General features: G+C 37.9%; 1 protein-coding gene across 2 annotated transcripts; it reads right to left on the reverse strand.

The window, feature by feature from the left end:
• Window positions 1-11,324: 11,324 nt before the first annotated feature.
• Window positions 11,325-15,920, reverse strand: LOC132616052 (uncharacterized). Of its 2 annotated transcripts, XM_060330660.1 has the most exons (7): window positions 15,535-15,920; window positions 14,704-14,942; window positions 14,455-14,607; window positions 14,237-14,329; window positions 14,030-14,131; window positions 12,410-12,733; window positions 11,325-11,595 (listed from the first exon to the last, which is right to left on the reverse strand). In XM_060330660.1, the coding sequence occupies exons 2-7, from the start codon at window positions 14,746-14,748 to the stop codon at window positions 11,572-11,574; spliced, it is 741 nt and encodes a 246-aa protein (XP_060186643.1). In that variant the 5' UTR covers window positions 14,749-14,942; window positions 15,535-15,920; the 3' UTR covers window positions 11,325-11,571. The 2 variants fall into 2 exon arrangements, with proteins under 2 accessions (XP_060186643.1, XP_060186642.1); XM_060330659.1 differs by lacking the exon at window positions 15,535-15,920 and having other exon boundaries at window positions 14,704-15,445.
• Window positions 15,921-16,144: the final 224 nt, after the last annotated feature.

A 16,144-nucleotide genomic window follows, 5' to 3' on the forward strand; every position in this document is an offset into this window, starting at 1 on the left:
ACTTCATGGATTTTACGAAACGGATCATGGGGAAGAACGTAGAGATTCCCACATGTGGATGGAAGTTCTACATACCTTAACTTCCCGCTTTTGAGCGTATCACAATGTCCTTCAATCCCTTCAACTTCAATCTATAGCAATACAGGTCATAGGGATTCTATATTAGCAACAATATCCATGCTTTGTTCATCTAAGCATTTTATCAAACACTTGGTGGGTATGAAGCTCTATAACCCTCATTAATGGTGTTTTCTTCACCCAATCCCCATTCTATTACTTCTAACTTATATCAGTCATCTGAAGTGGTATGTTGTTGAAGAAAAGAAAAGGTATGATTTAAGATTATTTAATAAGTGCATTTTGAAGTTTTTTGAGTTTTTACAGGAAGAAAGATGAAAACTCGGAGTAAATCCACACAAGAAAAAGGTGATCCAAGAACTGAAAACAGGTGTTGCACTTTTTTTCCCTTAGACTGAGTTTTGTCCCAAAAAGGGTTTTTCCGACAAGGTTTATAATAAGGCAACAATGTAAAGCGTGTTACTATCAAGAGGATCTCGGCAAGTGACAGCTTATCATAGCATTTGAATTTTCAGACTTCAAACACAAGTACTAGGGGGGATACCCTCGGATAGAAGTGTTTAGTTTATAGAGTTTGTTCATTTTTATAAGTGTAGTGGGAAAGAAAGATCGAAGGAATATATCTCCAATGTTTTTTCTTGTAAAGATATAAAGGTCGAATGAACCTTGTCTGAAAATTCACGAAGTATGAATGAAATGTAGATCCGAAGTATTTCCTCCGAATTATTATTCTGTTCATGAATGAATCTTGATGATTAATTGACATAAAGGTCGAATGAACTTTGTCTAAAAAATCGTGTAATATAAATATTGATCCGGATTAGTTCCTCCGAATGTTTATGTTATGTCCGAACTGTAGATTCGTCGAAGTCTTCCATAAGGGACCGTCGAGACTAAAAGGGTCAGAATGAAAACTGAATCCTTCACTTGAAAGGATTAATACAGTCCAAAATTCAACATAAATAAAAATCATGCTCGAAGTGAACAAGAGACGTCTTGTTTACAAGCATAAATTAAGGCCCAATGCATTTATTAAAAACATACAGGAATTAATTCCGGATTAAGTTGAAGCGAGAAGTTTGCTTCATAAAACTATCTGAGGTAGATAGTAATAATAATAAAAGTCAAAATATTGGCGAAAGTCAGTCGAGATAATTCATTCATAAAAGACCGAAATAGTCTGGAGAATTACAGTGTTCTATATATATACAAAACAACACAAAAGCAGAAATTTTTAATGAATCACTCGAATTCATCATCTGAATTTTTGAGGTCAAAATCTTCAAGGTCATCCTCGGAGCTTCCAGCAGCAGCCATCCGTTGGTAAGCTTGAACCTCGAGTTTCTTGGCTTCGGAAATTTTTGCATCCCAATCCTGAAGGCCATTTCGAGTTTGTTCTAGGGTAAACCTACGAATATTCCATTTAGTATGTTCAATCCTTAGAACGGAGCGGTTAAGTTGGCACGAGCTTGTTCTAGACAAGTCGAAATTTCTTCGTTTTCTTTAACGGAGGCATCAGGATCAGATTTCAACTTGGCAATAATGCTAGTTTGTTGGCGATTCTCAGCTTGGGACTGCATAAGGCTTTGTTCGAAGCTCAGGGAAGCATCGGTTAACTCAACTATCCATTCATCATCAATCACGGAGAGCTCATTATTGAGCCTGTCAACCTCAGCAGAAAGAAAGGCTTCATTCTTTTCTTTAAGAAATAAAGCCTCCATATTGAAATCAAATTCTTTCCGGAGGTCCTCGAGGTCATAAAAAATTTGATCTACCTTTATCTCCAAACTGACCTTTTCAGTCCGAACTCGTTCAAGATCTTCCATAGCTCGGGAGTAACTATTCTTGAACTTAGTTAGCTCGATTTTCACTGAGGGAAGCTCTTCTGCGGACTGATTGTTTCTTCGTTCGATTTCTTGCTTAAGATGAAGAATCTATGTCTTTTGAGTATCCCGCTGAGCTCTCAAATCATCGTTTTCTTTGAGACAAAGGCTCCGATCCCTCGATAGCTGACTGTGTGGAAAAAGTCGAACCAATTAGAAAGAAAAAAAAATCTTTTTATGGAAATACGTAAGTACAAACCAAAGGAAAGTTAAAAACTTACCTTGTGAGATGGGTGCATCCCTTCATTGATTAAACACCTCCAAGAGACTCCACTCATCTTCTCTTTATCGGATTCGGAGACCAGAGGCCTTAAATAGCTGGCCATTCCAAATGGTTGATCGAGGAAGTTTGTATCTTCAGGAACAAAAATAGTAGCCGATCTAGGTCGATCTGGATCCACGCTTGGAGTTGGAAAAATATTAACTAGATAGGCACGCGAATAAGTTTGGTTCCTGGTCAATCTTGAAAATGAGGGGAATCCTTGTGGAATTGTAAGATGCTCAAAACTCGAGGCATTCATAAAAGGCTCCGACCCCCCGATAGTTCTAACCCCCTAGAACTATTGATCAAGGTCATCTAGACCATTTGGTGAAGAGGGAGCATCTGATGGAATGGCAGTCGGAGTAACTGCCGGGTCAGTTTAGGAAGAGGAGATCCGTACTCACTTGAGAAGAACATCATCATCCGTTTATTCCTCATCAATCTCCACCACATCTACAAGCTATTGTCAGGAAGGAGCCTCAACCGCTTCAGCTGACTCGTTAGTTGTTGCAGTGGACTCAGAGGGAGCAATTGATCTCGGATTCCTTTTTCTCTTGGGAGCCGAAGGAAAAGATGATACGGGGTGGTCTAGCAGTCCTTTTCCTTGGAACTGCAACTCGAGAGATCAAATGGGAAGATGAAGCCTGATCTAATTTAGGGTCATCCATGACCCTTGGAATAGAAGATCCCTTCAAAAGACCTGTTAGGCGAAAGATAGTTTAAGTTAAAAAAGAGAAAAAGGGAAGAGGAATAAATTCTTCCAAAAACCCCTTCGGGCCAAACTAACCGTGATTAGTAGCCTTCCATCGATCCTTGGAAATAACTTTCCAAGAGTGGTTAGCTTTGGTTGAAACTGCCAAAATGGCCTGAACCCACTCATGTATATCTGAGATAGTTACAGGGGTCCAGGCTGTAGCTGCATAAAAGGACGATAAGTAAAAAAAAATGGGGTTACTTACTAGATAAGTTCCATACCTCTGGGAAAGGCATATGAGTTGCCAGAATAATTTTAGCAGTCGGGATTGTTACAAAGTGTTTTGTCCAGCCCCAGTTATAATCTTCAGGCTTCTGTGGTAAAAAATCGAAGGAATGCAACTAGCCTCCATACAAACGGACCAACTTCTACTAAACACACGTTGTAGGTACGACACAAGTCAAGGATTGTGATATCGATTGGAGGGTTAAATTTGAGAGTAAAAGGGTTGGTATATACATTGGAGAAACCCGGCCGGTGAGTAAGGATGGATTCATTGTCTAAAGGAATAATAATTTTGGAAATTACTCTTCCAAAGTTTGGTTGGTGAACAACAATAGAGTTATCCTCTGGTGGCATTTACCAACCACAGTCCTCCCACACTTGTTTCTCAAAGTCAGTTTAGATAGAAGAGGGGTAAACTTCGACTAATGCCCCTCGGTCACCTTTGGACTTAGCCTTACTAACTGCAAATTCTTTAGAAAAATTGAAGGAAGAAGGAAGCATGTTGAAGGCTCTGGGCTCAGCATTTCCGCCGGTGCCGACTGCCGTTGACAGAGAAGAAGGCAGAGAAGAAGGGAAAGATTTCCTGCCGAAGTAGAAGCGGCGTTAGTAACTTTCTTGGTGGTTTTTGGCTTTTCGCCATTACGAAGACAATTGGTAAAAGCATTCCAGTAAAGGAAGTGGTTGTCACGCCCCGAACCATGGCCTGGACGTAACACGGCACTCGGTGCCTGACTGCATGTGACCGAGCGAACCACATGGCTTGCTGAATCATCATGATACATAACGTAAGCGGAATATAACATAAATGCATAATGAGCCTTTATAAAACATGGCAAGTCATAATACTTAATAAAATACTTGTTTAAACATGAGTGAGCCAAAATGGCTATACGACTCCAAATGTCTGACATGACATAACTGACTTGTCTAGTCTATGAAACCTCTATCATGTGTCTGATTTGAAAACATACTTACTGGGACAAGGCCCCCATCATACCTTTAGATGCAAAACTAAATAAGGAAATACAATGTCTAAACCCCGAATGAGATGGGGCTCACCAATAATGCTGGTACGTGCAAATCCTAATGAGCAGAGTCGTCGTCCTGTAAGTTCGTACCTGCATCCTGAAATGCAGGCCCCCGGGCAATAAAAGGGGACGTCAGCACATTGAATGTACTGGTATGTAAAGTAACCGAAAGAAACAACATGGAACATGGAATAACATGATAAGAACTGAAACTGAAAACCTGGACATGAACATGAGCATGTGTACATACGTATATATATAACATAAGTAAAAACATGATAAGTAGGGAGAGCATTTTATAAACCGACACATGATATCACCACGTGGATACGTGGAGTCTGGTACCTCGCCGGACCAGCAGAGCCCCTATACCTTGCCAGGGTATAAGGTGGTAACGTACCTGATGGATCCATTCAGTGTAAAATTAAGGTATCTTCCTAACTAGGCGGAGCGATCCTTGTCCTATGGTGGCTACATAGTTTCAGGCTATCTGAGCCTTGTCGGTAATTCGTGCAACTCCCAAAAACATTAACATAATATAATTGGCTAAGAAGCCCATGATTTTCGTGAATTAACTTGTACTTATCTTGTAATAATGATTTCACGAAATAACTTATAAACATGGTTTCATGAAATAGCTTGTAAACATATTCTTGATTCATGAGTAATAACAATAGTTCATAATCATATATGTGTAATTGACTTGAAAACATGGTTGTAACTTGCAAAATAAAATCATAAGTTTCATATGAACATAATGAGAACACATGAGGAAGAATTAATGATTCATGGATTAAGCTAGGATTCCTAATATCCGTAATGGAAGAGTAGGATACAATAAGGAACATAGATACAAAATTCACGTACATACATACATAATTTCGGGCTACCAATATGTTGGGTTTAATGCCCTAGGATTCGAACTTCATGGATTTTACGAAACGGATCATGGGGAAGAACGTAGAGATTCCCACATGTGGATGGAAGTTCTACATACCTTAACTTCCCGCTTTTGAGCATATCACAATGTCCTTCAATCCCTTCAACTTCAATCTATAGCAATACAGGTCATAGGGATTCTATATTAGCAGCAATATTCATGCTTTGTTCATCTAAGCATTTTATCAAACACTTGGTGGGTATGAAGCTCTATAACCGTCATTAATGGTGTTTTCTTCACCCAATCCCCATTATATTACTTCTAACTACTTCTACAATCTCAATTAGATGTAATTAACATCATTCTTCATCACCCATATGAATACAACAATCCCAAGTCAACAATCCAACAACTCTAGCATAATTCATATAATTCTCTCTATCAAACCCATTTATTTTTCTTCCAAAAATTCATCAATTCACAACTATAAATGATTAGGGAGTAGAAACATTACCTTTTATGAGTAGTCACCACGAAATCAACATCCCCAAGTTCGATCTTTAACTTAGAATGACGGCAACAACTTGTACTACACTTTATCCTTCACGAGCCTCGGGATTCGGGGCCTTAAACTTGGTTGATTCTCTACTTTATCTCTCTAACTCTCCTCTCTCTCACTTTATCTCTCTAAGATCTGAAATTATGGGAAAAATGGGCTGCTAGGGTTAACATTTCCCTTAAATACCGAAGGGGAAATGGGTTTGACCCAACTTGAAAACGGGTTGGGACCTTTCTGTCTTAAAACGTTCATATCTCCCTATCCCGATGTCACTTGTGAACCCACAACCTATGGTTGGAAAGGTATTTCAATTATCTACAACTTTCGTTCTTTGAGGTTTCCCAAACTCCCAATTTATGATAGGGTTATGGCCTCCCGAAGTAAGGTGACCCGAAACGTACTTACGGACCAAGATACGGTCACTGTTACGGTCCCGTAACACGAGGTACGGACCGTAACTTGGTGAAAATTTCCAGTGAGGTTCTGGAAATTTTTGGTGTGTTACGGTCCACTGTTACTGCCCGTAACACGTGTTACGGTCCGTAACGTCACCGTTACGCTGGCAGAATTTCCAGCGAACAGTCTTCAGTAAAATGAGTATAACTCTTTGCAAAGATGTCCGTTTGACTCCCATAATATACCGTTGGAAAGATATTTCAATGTGCTACAACATTCATCAAGGACGTTTTCCAAAATTCCAAATTAATAATGGGTTTATGGTAGTTAGAAGTAGGACCTTCTATAAACTCGCTTGCAAACATGCCCAGTAGAGTGGTTTTCAACTTTGCTTTGCCCAAAGACTCTTCTCATGTATTGATTGGGTTTCAAACACCATTTATACACTACTCAAATTGGGTTCATTATACCCCCATCTTATAAAACAAATCTTACCCCGGATGTACGAGGTGTTACAATTGGAAAGATCGATTGTGATAGGGGATGATCGGAAAAAGAAGAAGAAGTTTTGAGAGTTAAAAACTTTGAGTTTGAAGTTAAAATAGTTAAAGTGAAAATGGTAGAGAGGTTTTATAGCTGAGGTTGTCATCATTACGGTGACGCTTCGGGAACCTGCACCGTTTCAATTTGGCAATTGAAAGCTGACACGTGTCCGAAGTCACAGTGTGATAAGACGTGCATCAGAATGTGGAGAAGTGGAGGCATTTGGTTTCCCGCTTAATTTGAAAGTTATTGTTTTCGAAAAAGATGAAATTTCCAAGAGAAGTTACCGACGTAGTTTTTTCGATTTAACGAGATTAGTTCCGGAATATTTGTATATATGCAAATCACAAACGAACAAAAATTCAAACGAAAGCAAAAATGGAAAGCAAGACAATTGTTATGTCATTTGAACGTATTTCCAAAAATTGGGTCAAGATTCCGGTTAAAGTATCGAATAAAACATAATAGGGAGAACAAAACAATTCCGCTTAGTATCTAAGGCATTAAAGTAAAAAAGGCTAGGCCTACGGAGCAATGTTAGCAGTTTCTAAGTCTTTCTCCTCAGACAGAATAGGCCCGGATGGTTCCATGCCTTCGTGGGTCCCTTTTGCAGATGAGTTGGATCGAAGACGTAGTTCTTTACACTGGATCTTGAAACGATTGCGGGAAATTTTGACACTAACAAGATGTTCTCGTATGCTTGCAATTTCTGCTTCTAATTTAGCATTCTTGTTTTGAAGGCCCATGTAAGAAGTGGTCATGGATTGAAGGAAATCCTCTCGTTCTTTTAGAGATTCGGTCGCATCATCCAAGCGCATTCTAAGGGAAGCTTCGAGAGAAACAGAATCCTAAAGATTTGACTTTAGTTGTTTATTTTCAGCCTTGAGGCGCTTGTTTTCTTCATAAAGGTCCATATCTTGTTGAGATGAAGTGAAGGAGAGAGCAGTACCTATAGCTAAGGTTGCAGCAGCATGTCCCAAGGAAAAAGAAAAAATGTATGAGGAAACGAAGAGAGGGGAAGAAAATTCGAAAGAAAGGTACAAATAAAGGAAATACGTACCTGAAGGAGTATTTCAGCCAACTGAGTTAGAGATGACTCTAACTTGGGGACAGAATATTTGGGACCACGTGATGTTCCTGAAGAGGCTTCGTCTTGAGGATCAAAATTCCTTGAATCTAACCCTTTGGTTGGAGAGCCCGGAGGAGTAGCAGGTTGTTTGGTGAAAGGGGTCATATGCTCCATCGGAGAACTTTTCAGCCTCGAAACTGTTAGGCATTGGGTCATTGACTTCATTAATCTGCTCGTCTTCATTAAGTATGATTACTGGGGGTGTTGTATGTTGCCGAGTCTGATTCATAGTTTCTAAAAGAAGACAACGGGTTCGTAACCGAGAACCAATACCCATAGAAGTAATTGGGTTGGCTGGAACCTCTCTTTGTTTGCGTTTTCGACTAGAGTAAGCAACATTTTCTGTGGCGTCAACCTGAGAAGGGTTTTTCTTTGAAATAGGATTTTTTGTAGGAAGTCCTGGAGATAAAGATAGGGTTATGATTTTAAAGAACATTAATAAATTCATAGAGGGGTTTAAACTTACCTTGGTTTTTTCCTCTCCACCATTCGGAGGTGATACTTCTCCAGGAGCGGGTTATATTGCGAGAAGCATCAAGCAATGCAACGACCCACTCAAAGATTTTAATCACGAGTTCTGGTTCGACTGAAACCACTATGAAGGAAAAGTTTATTTTCAAAAAAATTATCGCTATATGACAATAGATCATGAGAAGAAGAAAAGATATGGAAAGCTTACGAGTAGGATTCCATGATTCAGGAAAGGGTTCGGATAGTTGACGGTGGAGTTGGTTTTTTCGGATCATGACAAACCGATGTAGCCAGCTTCTACCATAATCATCCTCTGGATCAATTAAACTACACCTCCCACGAGGGTATAGATCCACTAAACCACCTCGAATAACTCGAGGAGCGTATATGTGGATCAAGTGGTCCAAAGTAAAGGAGACATCAGCTATGTTAGCTAGGAGTTGAATACAGTAAATCAATCTCCAAACTTGTGGAGCAATTTGTCCGACGCAAACTCTGTAGCGACGACGAAAGACCTCTATGATTTGCGGAGTGGGGAAGGAATAGCCAATTGCAAAAATATAAGTGTAGGTCATGGAAAAACCCTCAACATGTTGAGTCATTCTCATCTCCTTACCAACCTTGACAAGGTCAATGTCGGCAGCAAATTTTCACTCTTCTTGGACCTTGGGAAGAATTGTTGCATCGATAAAGGATTCCATTTCTTTTCAGATTCAAGATGGGTAGAGATGCAGAGTCGTCATGGAACTTGAAGCCGGCGAGAAGAATATCAGCGGCAAGAAACTCAAGTTCTTCTTTCGAGTTGGGGGAGGACATCGAAATACATTCTGAATGATGAAATGGTGATGCAGAGTTTGCTGGTGATTGGGTTAACAATGGAAGAGAAGACATAGTTGGTGGTTAAAACTTTTTCTTTTTTTTAAAAGGGGGAATTTTAAGAATTATAATGTAGGGTTTGTTGTAGAAAGAAAGTGAGTGAGTGGCAAGAATGGATGAGATCCTTGCCTTATATACACTCGGATCGGGAAGTTGAAAAGATGGAGTTCAAATGGTAGCAGTTTCCAATGGTGCAATTATTAATATTCTACATCGTGCAAAGAGCATTAAAGCTGAAGCCGATGGCTATCTTTTCAGGCGGTGGAACCAAGCATTTTGTGTTCCCGCCATCAGGCAGCTTCAGTGATGGTTCAAATCCATTCTTCGGAGTCAATGCTTTCCACCGAAAAATGGAAGGACTATCTGTATACACGATAAAACGCGGCTTTACACGTGGTATCAAGCTAGCAGAGCATGTGGCAGTTAGAGTATGAAGTGTTAGGTCATTTCAGCGGACCAAAGAAAAAGACTAATTTTTACCCGAGGCACATCCACCGATGTAAATCCGATCCGAAGTGGTAGCCCGACAAGCTCATTAAATGAGGGCATCATCTTTTCCAGCCATTATTCAACCGGACCAGATTCGATGCAGACGTTACGATTGGCATTCGAGGCAGCATTTAAGATTCTTTATTAGTCATTACTGAGAATGATTATGGGCTAATGGCTGATTCATTTACTATAAATAAGGACAAGTTACTTGTAATCCATCATCAAAAAAGAAAACACAAGGCAATACTATTCTATTTCAGATCGCATTATTAAAAAGCTCTTTTTATCTTTTAGAAGTTTAATTCACTCGTTTTTCCATTATTCATTTGAAGCTTAAATAGTATTCGGAGGCATTCCTTTCTACGGAATTCAGTCTGAAAGCTCCCAGAGGTCCAGGCTTGTTTTCTAGTTTTAACCTTATCTTTTCTTCATTTCATATTGTTATTTCATAACTTTGATAAATCAAATCACATATCCTTTAAACCGCGTACAAATTCAATTGTACCATTTTCAGGGGTAAACAGTGTCTGGAAGTGAAATTTCTGTTTTTGCTGTTGTTGTTGTTCTCGTTGTCATTCTATGATTTAAGAAAAAGGGGTTCGCATTAGTTTTGATTTTTTTCAAGCATCTGAGGACGCTGTTGAAGCAACTTCAACACTTGTTTGAGAAAATCAAACAGTTGCTGAGATTGTCGTAATTCTTTTACATTCATTTAACAACTTGTTTTACTGGCTTTTTTAAATGTATTTTAATGTAATGTTTTTCTTCACTTCAAGAGTCAAATCCTGGACAATTAGATTCCTTTCCTGTGCTGGAAGAGCCCAACTTATTAAATCGGTCCTCTTTTTCTATTCAAGTTTTCTGGGCTCATGTATTTGTCCTCCCTAAGAAAGTGATTAAAGTTATAGAAGCTACATGTAGATCTTTTCTATGGTCTGGTGGTACTGAGCTATCAAAAAAAGCACTGCTGGCATGACACAGGCTTTGCTATCCTAAAACTGCTGGGGGTTTGAATAATTTGGAAATCTCAGTTTAGAACAAAGCTGCTATAAGTAAATTGTTATGAAATATTTGTACTAAGAAGGAGAAACTATGGGTTAAGTGGATTCACTACTATTATGGGAGGAATAGGAACCTAATACCGAACCAAAGCAAGAATCATGGATAGTTCAAAAAAATACTTAAAGCTACAAAGCACTTCACTCAAGCAGGATATGACTTAGAGGATATAAGGCTCATGGACCAGTTCTCAACCAACGTATTCTACCAGAAGCTTAGGGGTCATTTTCAGAAGGTACATTGGAGAAAACTTATTTGTAAAAACTATGGATTGTCAAGATGGATCTTTACACCACAACTAGCTGCTCATTCTTAGACTATCAACCAAGGACAGGCTATTTAAGTGGGGGATTATCACTACAAAAAAAGGTGCAATTTGCGGAGGTTTCTAACCTCCGCTATTTGTTGTCATGGAGGTTCACCAAACCCCTGCAATTAACACCGCCACAATCAATTTGCGGCAGATTACTGCTGGGGTTTACCCAACCTCTGTGACAGCAAATAGCAGAGGTTTCTAACCTCCGCAAATTGGATTTTGACCTCCGCAATTAACTTTCAGCCTATGGAACATTTTGGGTGCTAAAGAGGTTACAAACCCCCGCAATTTACTTATATTATTTGGGTTTTAACCCCCATTGCTTAAAATATATTATAGAATTGATATATTTATTACTAGAAACAACCTTTCAAACCAAAATGTCAACATTCCACTAACCATACAAAATACTCAGATAAGTAAATGTCATCACCCAAATTGTCACAAATCCACTTAAAACCTGAATATATTTAAAACTTAAAATCAGAATATCAACATTCTATTAACCACACAAAATACTAAGTAAATGTCATCACCCAAATTGTCACAAATCCACTTTAGTCAACTAATCATATTACGGGATTACTAGAGCTAGAAATCTTCTTGCATCCATGGGTCCGCTAGCTGCTATCTGCGTCACTCGGCTGCCAAAAAAAAGAAGAACGAGAGATTTGTGAATACATTACCAAGATGTGATCATTAGCGGTCAAAAGAACACAATCAATTCCAAATTATAACTGGCAAATAATACACTCTTTTCTTCTTTATATCAGCCGTAAAGATAGTTGACAAAAGACATCAAGAGAATTATAATATGGCTCTCTGAAAATTAATCGGTGACATGACTGGAAATTTTTAGACTATACTCGAGCAAAGGTATAACAACTTAGTGACCGACCTACATGCATACAAGGTCTGCAGATGTGATTGACTAAAAATTAAAAAGTATATAGAGTTTCGAGCATGAATCCTCATTGGATATATAAGGCAATGGTATTATCAATTTCCTTCAATGATCTGAACTGGTAAAATTAGTCCTAAAATATCTTTCCATTTTCACAAGTTAGATGCATTATGACTCAAACTTATTATAGTACCTCACAGATTCAACCCCTACCATTGGTCTGAAGCTCAATACAAGCAAGAAATATCAACCTAGCCTGACCAATGGCAAGTCTTACTTCCAGAGAAACATCAAGGTAGATCTACTTGTCTTACTTTTTAACATAAAAATGACCCATATTACGTAATGATGTAGACTGAAGGATATGAAAGTAGAATCATTGCTGAGGTTTATGACTTCTGAGATGCCAAAAATTGAGCAACTGAGTACTAGTGCAAACAAGCTCTATTAAGTAATTAGATTAAGCTATTAGATAAAGTACAGTCAAGCAAATTTTAGGGAAGTGAAGAGCCCAGTAAATCAAGCAGAAAATGAAAATGAGCAAATTGTTTTACCGTTATAGGAGGAGAACCAAAGATCCCAGCAAACTGTTCTGGTATTGACCCTTCCTTCATTATCATGTAGGCTTTGAGAGTATTCAACAATTTATCATACTTGTCTTGGCATCCGAAAGAAGAACATCCAGCATCGTTACTTGGAATTCTAATACCACCAACACGAGGTTTTGTTTGTTTAAAATGAGTACTTGGAGTAGCTCCTAATCCAAAACATCTTACCCTCCCAGAATGCTCTTTTCCTAGCACCTTACCCACAGCATCATTGGGAGAAATTTCAGACTCATCCATGGTACTTTGACTCGTTGCTAGCTGAATTTTTTCCTAAATAAAACGTGCATAATAAAAAAAAATTGAGTCAATATTATACCAATTCTGTTTTCCTAATTCTTTTTTCTCTTCATACATCAGATCCCATCAAACACTTCCTCCCCTTCCCCACTGTCCTAAATTCTTTTCTTGAACCCCACCAACAATTTTCACATAACAAGTTTTTCAAGATTGAACTTTTTTTATCATCATCATCAATGGACTCACAATTCAAGAACAGGTCACCACCATCTACTATTCAATTCCCAGTGAACCTTAACTACTCCACTACTCATCATGATAAGAAGAGGAAGAGCAAAACAGACCATATCAACCTTTAACTAATTCCCAACTTAGTTGACATCATGAACAACTACTCAATGTTTTAATCTAAACTCAGAACTGGAAAAATGATATATTGGCTGTACTCAATTTCCATTTTAGTTTAAGTAGAAAGGGGCAGCCCGGTGCACTAAGCTCCCGCCAAGCACACATATCAATACACTTTTAGACATAAGATCAAAAAAGAGTAGATAAATACTTTAACATGGAGAATCTAGGCAACACAAATAGCAAACTCCAACATATTTTCAGAGGAAACAAGGTGTACAACTGGGCAGATCCCAAAATAGCAAAATGGAAAAAATGAAATTCTCCACAAAGAATACACATGAAACTATGAAACAGTGATATCTTAAAAGAAATTCATATTCAATACTAACACATACCATCAGGAGTCTGCACACATCTTTAAAGCAACGGATGGGTTTCAAAATACCCGAAAAGTATTTAATTTAACTAAGGAAACTGGATTTAGAGAGAATTTCTGGTAACACCCTCCCACTGTCATTCATATTTTGGCCATACATTTCAAGGAGAAATAAACATTGCTGTAAGTAAACAAGGGATTAAGATTTAACTAAGTCATAGATGCGTTTGTATGAACTCTACCATGTATTATTACTTTGAATAAATTGAAGCCTCCCTAAAGCACAAATTTAGCAACTTAACAATGCACTAATGGATTAAGAGTCGTACTGTCGTATTTATGCAAATTTGATAATCAACGACTAAACAAATTGCCAAATTAAACTTATCAGTACTTAGATGAAATATTAATGGCAACATAAATTTCGAGAAAACGAGGCATATGCTCACACAACCAGAGAAGGGAAAACAACAAAAAAATACACAACCATAGAGGAAGAGCAAAGAACCAGGCATATGCTCATTCAAGTTATGTTAATTTAGCTATATTAACATAACTTGAATGGGCGAGGAGAAGAAGAAGAAGTCATGAGCGCAACTTACACATATTTCTTTTGCCTCCTCATTTACATATGATCCATCTTGTTTCTTGTGTGTAGCAAGATAGAGTTGTGCTCGTCCAGGCCTTCTCCCTGTCTCAGCAAACTATGTACCAAAAAAGATAAGTAGGATTAACTTAATTAATATAGAAGGAACAATAAATAATAAGTTCAATCAGTAAAGTAAGATAAACAAGGTGACATTATTTACCATTTCAGCCCTTCTTCTAGAGTTCGGTTTTGAGCCACCGGTGTGTGGAACTGTTTGCTTTTTTCGATTTTCGGCATTTGTTTTACACATTTTCTAACAAGATACATTAAAGTAAATTATAAGCGAATAATCACATTTTTTTTTAGTGTGAGTTTTTAGAAAAATGCCTGAGTATCGTCTCTCAAACGGTAGTTCACAAAAGAAGCCCACTGCTATACCTTCTGGAACATTATTCCTGATCTCATCTTTGGTCTTAAGTGGGTCTTTGAACTCATTCCACAAGGCCGCCTATTTCCAGCCCATTTCTTTTCAATAGAGCGATAAGCATATAACCGTGAAACATCCTCAGTTGTCATAAAATGAAAGTGGGGCTTTGAAAATAAAAATTGGTTAGTTTATCTTTTACATGCAAATATAAAGTCGAGATATAAAATAAATATATGGTTGTAAAATTATAGAGCTTATACCTTTATAATGTTATCAAAGCAGTCGTTGAAATATGATTGAGGCATATCCGGCCATTTATCAAAGCTAATTGGAAATATGGAACAGTCAGTTGCTAAAATACCACAAAAGCCTGCGAGAACGCCCTGTGCTTCGTCTATTGGATCCAGGAAATGAAATGGAACCACAATACGTTCCCCCTGAGGTAAATTTAACACTTCTGTTTTCTTCACTTTGAGCTTTTTGGTATTTCCTTGTGAATCTTTCATTGAAAAGAAAAAAGTTTCCATTAGAAATAGGAAAATTAAAAAAAAAAAAAAAAAAAAACTTTAACTACTTCTGCTGTCAAAAACAGTGATCAAAACTGAAGCTATAGCCAAAAAGAATTTTCCTTTTCCCATCTTCAGTTCACCGAAACCAACACGTGCAATTAGGACTATTTTCATAGGGGTAACAATGCAATAGCTTCACCCGAAGCCTAGTCCGGAAATACTCTGTGATGAAGCAGAAATCTAAGATCGAAGTAGAATCTAAACATAAAACTAAAATCAAAGTAAACACAAACCTAAAGCTTCGTTCAAAATCGAAGCTTCGTTCTAAATTTGAAGTAAAATCGAAGCAGAAAAGTAAAATCAAAGTAGAAAACTAAAATCAAAATCAAAGCAGAAAACAAGTTTCAAATTTCGAACAAATTTCAAATCAACATCGAGAAAACCACATCGAGTATCTTAAGGTTGTGGAGGTTTACAACCCCCGCTAATTACATAATTTTGTGGGGGCCCTTTTAACCTCCGTAAATTGATGCAATTAGTGGAGGTATTAATACCCTCCGTTAAAAAACCTCCGTTGGTTACCTCTTTTTTTGTAGTGATATATTAAGGACAAGACTTGCTCTATGTGTGATCAACATGATGAAATTTTTTCCATCGGTTCTTCACTTGTGATTTCTCTGCCCATGTGTGGGGGAAACTGTTAGTATGGATGAGTATTAATAGAGGTCCCGTAGCATGGGAGGATGAACTGAACTGGGCAACACAAAATGCAAAAGGGAAGACTGCAAAAGATGAGGTCTATATAATGTTGTTGGCTGCTGCTGTTTATCATATCTGGAATGAGAGCTATAACAGAATTTTCCGACATCAAAGGCAAACACATGCTGGAATTGTCAAGAAGATCATTCAAGAAGTGCATATCAAGGCTGTCCTAGCTAGTATTGTAATTACAGCAGTTGTTAAATGCTGTTTGCAGGTCGGACTACTGGGACTATGTCCAGTAGCAAGGCCATTTTAGGTAATACATGATCTTATTTACCAAAAAAAAAATAAAAATCTGGGAATTAAATTTATTTTTAATAATCTAATTTATAGTTGTTCATCCTCAATATTTTTCAATTAATTACCAAGTCGCCAATATGCGATTAGTTTCCTATCATTTTAAGCTTACACTTTTCTTCACTTTTTTTAT

This window comes from Lycium barbarum, chromosome 10 (assembly GCF_019175385.1).
Source record: "Lycium barbarum isolate Lr01 chromosome 10, ASM1917538v2, whole genome shotgun sequence".
Lineage (NCBI taxonomy): Eukaryota > Viridiplantae > Streptophyta > Magnoliopsida > Solanales > Solanaceae > Lycium > Lycium barbarum.

Bases quoted from the DNA above. Each gene is read 5' to 3' on its own strand.
- LOC132616052 (XM_060330659.1), bottom strand. From the start codon at position 14,970: ATGGAAACTTTTTTCTTTTCAATGAAAGATTCACAAGGAAATACCAAA. The intron at 14,132-14,236 runs GTAAATAATGTC...TTTGGTACATAG, and splicing joins CTAGAAGAAGGGCTGAAATG to TTTGCTGAGACAGGGAGAAG. The intron at 12,734-14,029 runs GTAAGTTGCGCT...CGTTTTATTTAG, and splicing joins AGGAGGCAAAAGAAATATGT to GAAAAAATTCAGCTAGCAAC.